This window comes from Nelumbo nucifera, chromosome 4 (assembly GCF_055504915.1).
Source record: "Nelumbo nucifera cultivar China Antique chromosome 4, China Antique-T2T, whole genome shotgun sequence".
Taxonomy (NCBI): domain Eukaryota; kingdom Viridiplantae; phylum Streptophyta; class Magnoliopsida; order Proteales; family Nelumbonaceae; genus Nelumbo; species Nelumbo nucifera.
Window position 1 is genome coordinate 30,225,970 of NC_142652.1, and position 11,766 is coordinate 30,237,735.

The window sequence follows — 11,766 nt, forward strand, 5'->3', positions numbered from 1 at the left end:
CCACAAGCAGCTCGACATAGCTTGGGGAGCTCGGTATAGCTAGGGGCAAGTCGGCATAGGCAGCTCGCCACAGGCAGCTGGCCACTCCATCGGCAGCCTGGCATCTTACGAAGAGCTCGCCACTTAGGGGCAGCTCGGCACTTACAGGTAGCTCGGCATAGGTAGCTCGACACTTAGGGGCAGCTCAGCGTATCGCAGGAAGATCTCCTTCCTGACAACCGTACTTGACAGATCCGGAGACCTGCGCCCACGTCTCTCGCTAGGCGGCGCCGTGCTTGCCAGTCCTGAGAGCTGCCCCTTGACTAGCAGGGTCGTACTCTGCAGTAGCCGCCTGCACCCGCCACCTCAGCTCTGGTAGTAACGGCTGCGGTAGAGAGACAGAGGTGGTTACGCCTTACTTGACAGAGGTTGTTACGCCTGATTTGACAGGACACCACTATATAAGGACTCCAACCCCCAAAGACAAGGGGGAGAGAATGAAAAAATGGAGGTAATCCCTGCTCTCTAGCTCTCTAATTTCTCTTCAAGCTCCCTACAATCAGAATGCTAACTTAGGCATCAAAGAGTCCCCGTCGGGAAAATACCCCCGGGTCCTCTGATTCAGTTCTCGCAGGTTCCTCAGTTCCCGCCGCCTACAAAGGAGAGGAGATCACCTCATGCAGAGGGCAATCGGGTTGCGCTACACCAAGGAGCTCCATCATCCCCTGAGTTACAGGCCGCCTAGGAGAAGGTCAAATGACAAGTCCACCCAGTTAGCTCACCACCAGGGAGCTCGTCACCAGGGAGCTCATCACCAAGTAGCTCGTCACCAGGGAGCTCACCACCAGAGAGCTTGTCACCAGGTAGCTCACCACCAGGGAGCTCGTCACCAGGTAGCTCACCACCAGGGAGCTCGTCACTAGGTAGTTCACCACCAGGGAGCTCGTCACTAGGTAGTTCACCACCAGGGAGCTCGTCACTAGGTAGCTCACCACCAGGGTGCTCGTCACCAGGTAGCTCACCACCAGGGAGCTTGTCACCAAGTAGCTCACCACCAGGCAGTTTGCCACTAGGGAGCTCCATCATCCTTTGAGTCATAAGCCACCTGGAAGCAGGTCAAATGACGAGGTACTTAGCCAAAAAAATTGATACATCACAAAACTTGGTACGTGACCAGAAACGGTTACATCATTAAAAATTAGTTATATTTTATATACTATTTTTAATATTTTTTACAATACAAAAATTACAACAATTGATCTTTGCTAGGTTGTTCATGAAATTGGTGAAACTGACCAGCACGACCCAACTCGACTCGAGTCGGTCAGTTTTCTAGTATTTTTTGTGGGTTTTGGTTCAGAAATCTACCAACCTAACCAGGTTTGGTCAAATTTCGGTTTGGCCATTTGTAAATCGACAAATACCAAACCAACCCGACTACATATATATATATATATATTAAATGAAGGTTTTCAGGCCAAAGCCCCCTCCAGTCAAACACGTGGCAACCTCAATTATCTCGAAAAAGCATATGAGAAGTGGGTTGTTCAAAATTTCAAAGAGAAAACCAACCCCTTCGACATGTCTCATTGTATAACAGGTGTCCTACATTCATTATCAATTCTTTATAAATATGTGAGAAATGAAAAGTTTTCATTCTCAATCTGTTCCTAAAAAATGCAGAAAATGTAAAAGTGGTTATCCACACCCACTTCTGCCTACATTCTTCATCTAACCAAACTATCATTTTCCCTCTCAAGTGCATCAAACGGCAATTTTTCATCTCTCAATCTTCATCATCTACAGTGTTGCAACCTTTCTCAATCAGGTTAGTTGAATTCGTAATACATGTTCTATTTTTTACAGTCAACTATTCTTTTTCAATTTTCTATTTCATTCCTTGTTCAATCCGGTTAAACATGCTATGTTTGCAAATTCGCAGTAGTGAGAACCCACTAAGGTATACCATTATACCAGAATGGTATACTTTAGTGCATGTTAACAAGTTTTTGTAGTACATGTAGACATTGAAGGCCTAAATTATCTGCAATTTCTTCCCAAAATCTCTTCACGGCTGTACTCCGTGAGTCCAAGAAGCTGTCCCACGCCAATATTTGCGAATTTGAGTGGTCAGAATTGGGCAAATAGGATTGGTATGAATTAGGAATTCACTTACTAGAAGATGGGTTACGTTTAGTATTTCAACTACGTACAATTTACCATGTTTAGGGAATAGAGAATTGAAATCTTACGATGGGATTATTAGGCAATCTCGAATCAGTAATGACGAATTAAGTTCTTCTCAATACGTTCCAGCGTAGTAGCTAGATCAATACCCTTTCTCATTTCCTTCTTTCTTGCTTTGTCATTTACAACAAGGTTGTCTGGCCTTTGATCATCATCGCTTTCGCTGTCCTCCATTGCAACTTCTGCCTCGTAATCATCTTTCACATTTGATTGACTTTTATGTAGGAACCTGGTATAGAAGAAAGAAGGCAAGTCTTAGTTATATAGTAACAACAAGTATAGAATAAGAAATTTGGAGGACTCCTGAAGTGAGTACAAAAAAAAAAAAAAAAATTAGAACTACACCATTAGTTTGTCCATTGACAAGAAGACCAATGCATCCAAAACTGACAATATGTAAATTCCTATACCCCATGAAATAACGTCACAGGTCAGTTATTGTCGGTTTCTTTTCAAGTAACTCGCTAATTCGCTCCATCGACCTTCTCAATTTGCTATTGGAATTTCGTCTAAGAGGAGCCATATTCTCAGAGTATCTCCTTGGTGGCCCTGCTAGCTTTAGCCATTCTACTTAGGCGGGTCGTTGGATTCTGGGAAAACTCATTTACCTTCGAGTATAGAGAGAGAGAGAGAGAGAGAGAAACGAAAGTAGAGAGAACCCACTAAGGTATATCAGAATGGCAACGAAACTAGAGATAGAGACAGACACAGTTAATACCCGATCGGAATACATAGGAATTACAGTGAGAGAGAGAAAGAGCAATTACCCGATATGAATTAAAGAAGTTCCCGACAAGGGAGAAATGGAAGTCTTCGCTTTCTTTTGCAGAAGATCTGGCGCCGAATGAAACACATAATAGCTTCCTGGTGACCTTGAAGCTTCAGCTGCATCAACCTATGAGTTGCAGACTCTCTCGGAGAGAATTTTATCTCATAAGTGTGCCCCTATTCAAAATTAATCAAATGATACCTCCACCCATCTCTTGTTTTTTCATTTCATGCCGATGTCGATGACCAGAGATTCGATCCCATTTCAAGTTTATGTATTTATATTTTTCTCTTCATTTTCTCTTTTTATGCTTTTTAAATAATAAGCTAATAATTAATTTTGCATTAAAATTATGTAAAGTATCAGAATCCAGTGTAATTAATTTCAGCTGATAATTAATTTTGCTCCAAAAAATTAGTAAAATGTTTCAATAATATTGTAAGTTCTATAGAATTAATTATTGTTAGTTATTTAAAATAACTGATAATTCCCTAAAATTTGTAATTAATTACGCTAATTATTAATTATTAGCTATTTTAAAACACTTTCTTATATGAATTAAAATTATTTCAGTAAAATAATTCTATAAATTAATTATTATTAGTTATTTAAAATAACTACCAATTTCTTGATTGTTGTAATTAATTACCATAATTAATAATTACTAGCTACTTAAAAACCCTTTCCTATTTGCAGTTCAATTTCTTAATTACCCTTAATAAGTTGTTATCATTATTTCTTGAAAAACTCAGTATTTGATTTCAGTTAAAAATACTGAATTTTATGTACTATCCGAAAAAAAATGAAAATTATCAGAAATTTGTAACTAACTGATAATTACAATAATTAATAATTATTAGCTCTATACAAAACATTTCAGCTGTAATTAATTTCAGTTAACCATATTGAAAATCATTTCAATAATTGTTTTTTAAAAATTAAACTATTATTTTTTAGATAATTAAGTTTCCAGATTATTCGATAACTACTGTTAGTTAAATTATTAATAAATTGTTGTAATAATTATTAATAAGTTGTTATCATTAATTCCTAATATTGAAAATATTTTACTAATTTATTATTATAAATTATATTATTGTTTTGTACACATGTAATTTTATAGATTATTTGAAAATTACTGTTAATTAATTTAATTTTCTAGGTTATTCAATAGCAATTGTTAATTAAATTATTAATAAATTGTTGTAATAATTATTAATACATTGTTTTATATATATATATATATATATACAAAAAAGCTAACTTCCCCGTAATAAGTACGGGTCATTCACTAGTATTTTTATGAAGGGAAGGGAAAATATTTATATAAAGTTTCCTGTACATATACATTGCTACTTTCGTTTCCATGTATTATAACACGATTCTTGACTTTGAGAGAGAACTTACTTTGCCACGTGGTCTATTGGGAGGCTAGGTAGAGGAAGGGGAGGAGAGAGAGAGAGAGAATGAGAGTGTCAGAAAGGGTTAGGAAGAAAAGAGAAAAGAGAAGAAAAGAGGGCTGCTGACGTGGGACTTAATCGCTTTATAATATAGTATAGAATTATAAATAGATTTATTTGGTAGTATTTTTTATAATTGATTAATATTTTTCATTGCTCCACATTTAATGCCCTGTCATCCAAAAAGAAAGAAAAACAAATCAGTTAGCAAAAAGGGAAAATGGTGAATTTGAGGATTCCTCATATAGGCCTAATCTGCGTAATTGTTGCATCAACATTTTTTTTCCCATTTCACGAGAAAACAATCAACCAAATAACATATTCAACTGTTTTTTATGAACCACTAATGTGGCCCCGACGTGACACCATTGTCTCGTCCAAATACCTCCAAAATTAAAATTTTAAAATTCATAAATTAAGATGTTTTTGTTATATGATTGGTAAGTCAAACTAATAATTTTAAGGGATATTATTTAAAGCTCACCATAACTTTTTGTATTAAGTATTTTACATGACCAAATTACTAATCTTATTAAATATTTATATAACAAATTTATCCCTAATTATTTATATTTTTATAATATATATTCTAAATATATGTGAGTTGGGTCAGGCCTAGGTCCAATTCTGAAATTTGCAAGTTTGATGTGAGACCTGGCCAAGGTCAAGGGTAATTTTGTTATAAAAACATTAAACAAACTTGATTGGCCTTTCAAGGGTAATTTGGTCATGTTAAACACTTAAGTGCTTACATACACAATTTCTATTAATGGTCCCAAATGACGATCTAACAGAAATTTCAACTAAGGTGAATCTTAGATTATAAAACTTATTGATAGGGGTTATCTACAGGTTTTTAAAAACCATGATGAATATAAGAGGCGGTTTGGCATTGTTGTCATTTCTTGGAGTGACGGAACCACATCAGTGTCACATCGGAAAAAATGGTGCTCTAGGAAACAGGCATTTATTTGGAACCGTTTTTTCATAAAAACGATACTCCAAGTCACACCTCGGAAATCAGGAAGCCATGGTTTGGAGCAACACCAAATTTGGCATTTCTTAGAGCTGCAGCTCGTTGTTATCAACAGGGCAATGATGCAGCACTGGATAATGGGTACCAGTGCTGAAAACATTTCCTGGAGCAATGATACCAAACAGAAAAAATTGTTGTTGCTCCAAAAAACGTCTTACCTTACAGCAACGATTCCAAACAAAAAAACAAAGCATCATTTTCTAAGAAAATGATACTCCAAACCATACATCAGAAAACAGTGTTATAACTGCAGCATATATGCCAAACATATCCTAAGAGAATTGCAAAAAAGTCATCCCTAATTTTAATATTCCTAATTTTAATATTAAAGGTACTTTAATAAATTATATATTTCAATTATTTCTAACAATAAATGGCTTTTAGTTTCGTGGTCAAAGAGAGTGGAGGTCAATTTGTTCCGTGGAAGTTTCCGACCGGGGAGACGGAGACATGACAGGAACGTTATCGGGGGTGGATACGTGGAAGCAATTTGAATACGTGTCCGGTGTCCCCTCTTTCATAAAGGAGCCAATTAGCCAAATTGAAGTCAAGGCGTAAAAAACCTTTTAAGTGGATTTGAGAGGTGATCCAAAAAGTTGACCAAAACCTTGAAAAAAAATCAAGTCTACTAGAGAGTAGAGAATTTGCCTTAAAATCACGTGGAATAGGCAAGCCACAAGCGCATGATTATCATCACGGCATCACCGACACCATAATCCAAATCGACCCTCTACCATCTTCTTTAATTTGCCTTGGTCGTCTTCTCGTTATGGTGGTAGAGATTTTATGTTTTTATATATTTTTCTTTATTTCCGCTTATCCGTAAAAAGTAAAAACCATGTCTACGGACTATGGCCCTTAATGGGCCCTCAACCTTTGACCCCATTCTCCCTTTGTCTATGTCTATCCGTTACTCGTTACTCGTTACCGTTAGTTTATCCTGGTTCGTTCAACAAACAGTCCGACTTTATTGCATACAACTCAGCAAACCACGTTCCGGGCTGAAACAACGAAATCAAAACCCCCACGTTGAATTACATGAAATGACATCTTGGTGGTAGTGGGGCCACTGTATTATTATATCAAAATTCAAAAGTCATAATTTTCGGTTTTAGTCCTTCGTTCAAGCAAAATTTAACTCATTTTTCAGTTGGTTCTATGCTTTTAAAACTACCGTTGACCCGAGTTATTGCACCATTTAACCTGAGAACCGGTCGTTATGTCCGGTTACGTTTTTCACTTGGCTTGAATTTAAAAAAAAAAAAAAACTGTTGAATCATTCAACGAATCGTTGATTTTAATTTGATGGTTGAAACAGTAAACCTTTCGGTCAGAATAACGGTTTTTTAATATATTTCATTGGATACCTGGTCCATCTATAATAAATTTATATTGATTTGGGTTGGACTGAGCCAATATTTGATCTATTATAAGAATTTTGGTATCAATAAAATAGATAAATTAAAATAAATTTAAACAGATTGAACGATCCAAACATCAAATTAGACCGGTTTAAAATGACTCACAATAAACTGGATGAAAATGCATCAAATCCAGTCCAATAGACACCTGTGAGATAAGGGGTCTGCATTGAGTAGAAATTGCCAGACCTAAACCCAACCACCCAATTTGGTTCAGATTTATCCGGTCCACGACATGTTGCTGGTGGAGTAAAACATGGTACGCATCATTATCCACGACATGGTCATTGGGTCCAGTACAGCCCCTAGATCCGTACCACGTGTACACATCATCCATCTGAAACCGAAAATAAGCTTCCTCAGGATAAATCCGTGGCCACATCGTTCCAATTGTCTTTTTTATTAGAAATATCTCTTCATGAAATAAAAAATAAAAGTAAGAGATATTTATAGGCTTTGCCCTGAACTACACATGCTCGTCGCCAGTAGCTTCTCAGTAATTTCTAGCATTCGAAGGACCCACTCAATAATCAAATGTTTCTGGTGCATGCGTCGTCTCGTCTCACCGTCTCACCGTCTCGTCTCACAACTCACAGGCAGAGCATGTGTAGGTCCCACGCGCATTAACAGCAAAGTTTCTCTTAATGAATTTAGCAGAAACCAGGGAAATTGTATTCTCTTTCTCTGTCTGACTTCCTCACACGCGGATTCCATTACCATGTCAATCAACCCTGTTACAACTGGCCGGAATCTTCTGCAACTACTCATTCCTTGCACACTACTGTCTTCAAAACACTCATCGTTTCCTTTAAAAATCACACTCGATCACCACCTCTACCTTCAACTCTTCTTCGACACTGATCTCGTCTTCTTCCATTTCAGTCGGACAATCATATCCCATTCACTACCTCTTTTTTTTTCTATTTGTGTTTCTGTGTCTCTGTGTGTCATGGGGAACTACATCTCCTGCACGCTTGCCAATTCAGCAGGAAGACAGTCAAGAGGTGCAAAGGTGATCCTACCAAGTGGCGAAATCCGGCAACTTGACGGTCATGTCAAGGCAGCGGAACTTATGTTCGAGATACCCAATTACTTTTTGGTGAATTCCCGATCACTGCAAATAGGACGGAGGTTCTCTGCACTTAGCGCCGTTGAAGATTTAGAAATGGGTAACGTCTATATTATGTTTCCAATGAAGAGAGTCAATTCCGTTATCAAAGCAGCCGACATGGGAGCCTTGTTTATGAGTGCGAACAGGGCTGCCAATCGGGCTTCCAGTGCTGGGGCAGTGTGCATCGTGTCTGAGGCCGGCAACGGAAATGCGCAGGTCACGCCGGTGCCGGCCGTTGACGGTTTGAGGGAAGGCGAAACACCATTGCCGAGACTGAAATTAGATGACGTCGAAGAATTTTCGACCCCCGAGTTTAAGCATAGGCGGTCGATGTGTAAGTCGAGGAAACCATTGTTAGAGACCATAATGGAGGAGCCAATTTCTTCAAGATGAAATATCCACCTCTAGCTTCTTCTTTAATCGGTTTCTCTATTTGCTGCTCTCCTAATTTTAACAGAAAGAGAGAGAGAAATTAATAATTTTCAAGAATCATTTTCTTTTTATATGGTTGTGAGTAATCACTACATATTATATGTACGAGTCTAGAAATTAGAATTCATAGTTTTATGAAATTCAAAGTTAGATCTGTAGATGATTTTTTTTTATTATAATTGTAAGGTACCAACAATGAAGAAAAGAAAGGAAAATTGTGCATTTTTGAATTAAATAGTTGCCCTTTATTTGGTAATTAAGTAGAAGCTGTTCTTCAAATGTTAGAGCTGGTTTGAGGCTAACAAATTTCTTTCCTTGTTTGTAAGCCTAGCCTTATTCTTAGCTTTGAGATTTTCCGATTACTTGTGGGAGGGTTAGATCGTTGTATGTGCAAGATTTACATATAAGAGGAAGAGAGAGAGAAGAAGAAGAAGAAATTAGAAAGAAATGATTGATGAATATCGTGCTGAGAGAGAGGAAAACAGAGTTCAATGTGCTCTTAGTAATATAAATGGATAGGGAGGATGGAGAGAGAGAGAGAAATTAATAAATGGATTAGAATTTTGGCACGATTGTGTGCGGCCAAAAAGCAATACTAAAAAAAGAAGTATCGGCACTGTAGAGTGGGGATGATCATGGGCCGGTTTTTTGTAGAGTTTTAAAAACTGATCCGGAGGTTGAACCGTTTTTGCCTCTGGGTCGTGGGTCACCGGTTCAATCGTCCAAGTTGAATGGGTCGGATCATGTATTCACATTAGTGTCTATATATTTTAAGTATATAAATATATAGGTATAAATGTATATTTTATCAATAAATAATGTATAATTATATTCAAGACATGATATACGTATTATTTAATATTTAATTTATGTTTTTTTAATTCAGTTTTTAATTTTTTATGTATAAAATTAGTAAAATTTGTGATTTGAGGCCAAAAAGGGATTTTTTTCACGAAAATAGCAAGGCAAGGCACCTTTGGCACCTTCGGACGCATAGATCTCGAAAAGTTACCCAAAATCAAAAGCAAATCACCTCAATCGGACGTTGCTAGGGATGTTAACATGTCGGGTTTGGCACGGTTTTGCCTCAACCCTAACCCGACCCTATAATGCTTCAACCTGAACCCCACCCAACCCGCCTTAAAATACATAATTTCCAAACCCGATCCAACCCTATAGGATCTAACCTAATACCGACCCAACTTGACCTGTAGCATTTCAATTGTATTTTTTTAACACGTTTTGAAGTCCTAAAATCCACTAATTTAAGTTAGAAAATTGTTTTATAGAATCTAAGATGTCACTTTTCCCATTTAAAAAAAAAATCAAAATCAACACTTAAATAAACATTAAACCTTAAAACTATAAAGTTAAAAGTCAAAAAGTCACAAGAATACTTTGTATATATGCAAGGGTATCATGACCCAGTGGGGCGGGTCAACCAAAACCATAACTTGACTTGGGTTGAATAATCAAAACTCTAATCCAACTCTAAAGCCAAATATATTGACCCTAACCCGACCCTATAGAGTCATGTTAATTCGGGTTTACCATTTAAATCCCTAGACATTGGAGTGCAAAGTTATGGCCTCCCAAAGTTTGCATACACATTTAGTATGCAACCCGCAACCCAATGATAGGGTCACCGATTCGACGGTTCAACCATTCAGTCGACGATTTTGTGGACTTTTCAATGGTTTTTGGGGCAATGCCAGGTTTTATAAGAACCGGACCTGTAATGTCAATCGGGTGACGGTTCGAACGATTCAATTGTTCAAGTCAATGGAAGGTTAAAAACATTGGTATTAAGGCCTTCCTAGGCCCAACTTGGCCTACACCTTGGCTCTAATATTGTATGCCTAGGACTGGTTGCAGGTAGGTTGAACATCCATGCTGGCCCATATAAATTAAAATTAAAATGTATTTTTTTTGTTTATAGTTACAAAAAAAAACATAGGGTGCTCACAGTTTGATTTTTTGTAACCGAGCCGGTACTATCAATTTTTGGAAAATCAATAACCAAAACCAAACCGAAACCAATCGATTAACCGGTTGACCGGTTCGGTTAACCATTGGTTCGATTCGTCAATTTTTCAGTTTTTAATTTTTACAATATATATTATAAATATATATAATATTATATTTTAAACAATAAATAATATATCATATATTATAACTATATATAATGCATATTTATTAATTTATAATATATAAAATGTAATATACATATATATATATAATATATAAATATATCAAATATATAGAAATATATGTATACCGGTTACTTCGGTTAACCGCCGATTTTCTATATTGGTTAACCGAAACCGAACCGATACCTTTAGTTTTTTAAAAACACTGAATCGACCGATTTGATTAACCAATTTTTTTGTTCAGTTTTGGTCAGTTTTTTTGGTCGATTCGGTTTCAGTTTTTTTGCTCAACCCTAGAAAAACATATTTAAAAAGTTATTGTATATATAATAATATATAATATCGTATATACATGTCATACATACTACATTTATAAAATATTATACCATGTATGTTAAGATACTGCAATATATATATATAATTTCTGAGCCAGGCCGGGTCAGGCAGATTTAAGGTTTGCTTGGCCCAAGCCCAAACCATATCTTGTACGGATTTGATGCGGGTCTGAGTCAGGCTGAGCTTGGTAGAAATATGGCTGCCCAGGCCTGGGAATTTGCGGGCCAGGCGCTGGATCGTAATTCATAAATGATCATCCCTATTGTAAAGATATAGGTTCGTGGGGCTGCTATTAGCTTGTATTTGGTTTGAAAGGAAAGGTAGGGAGTGCTATATAAACCTTGTATACCTTTTCTTTCAAACCAAACATAGCCTTAATTTAATTTCATAATATTTTGTCATTATTAATCTCATCTCCCACTAATGTTTAAAAAATTGAACAGGGTCTTAAAAAATTAGACGGTGTGGTGGATTTGGTGGTTCAAATAGACCAATTAAGAGTAGATTCAAGCCAAATATTTGGCTTTTCAAGATTGGCTCAGCAAAAGAGACATGTTTAAATCTGGCTCAACTCAAAAGCTTGTATGCTTGAGCTTGGCTTGGCTCAAACAAGACAATGAGCTATATAAAAATAAATAAAATTAATTATATATTAAAAATGATATATATATATATATATATATATAATAAAAGCTCGATTAAGCTCGTGGGCCTCACGAGCCAAGTTTCATTTGGTTCAAGCTCAATTCAATTAGCAAATAAATGTAAATATTGGGATCAAACTTGGCTTGAAGCTCAGTTTAAATTGAGATTTTCATAAGCCAA

The 11,766-nt window shown here is 36.6% G+C and overlaps 1 protein-coding gene across 1 annotated transcript; it reads left to right on the top strand.

Moving 5' to 3' along the window:
- The first annotated feature begins 7,861 nt into the window (after positions 1–7,861).
- LOC104587793 (uncharacterized) lies at positions 7,862–8,416 on the top strand. Its single transcript, XM_010245517.1, has one exon. It carries the CDS (start codon positions 7,862–7,864, stop codon positions 8,414–8,416), a length of 555 nt encoding a protein of 184 aa, XP_010243819.1.
- The last annotated feature ends 3,350 nt before the right edge of the window (positions 8,417–11,766 follow it).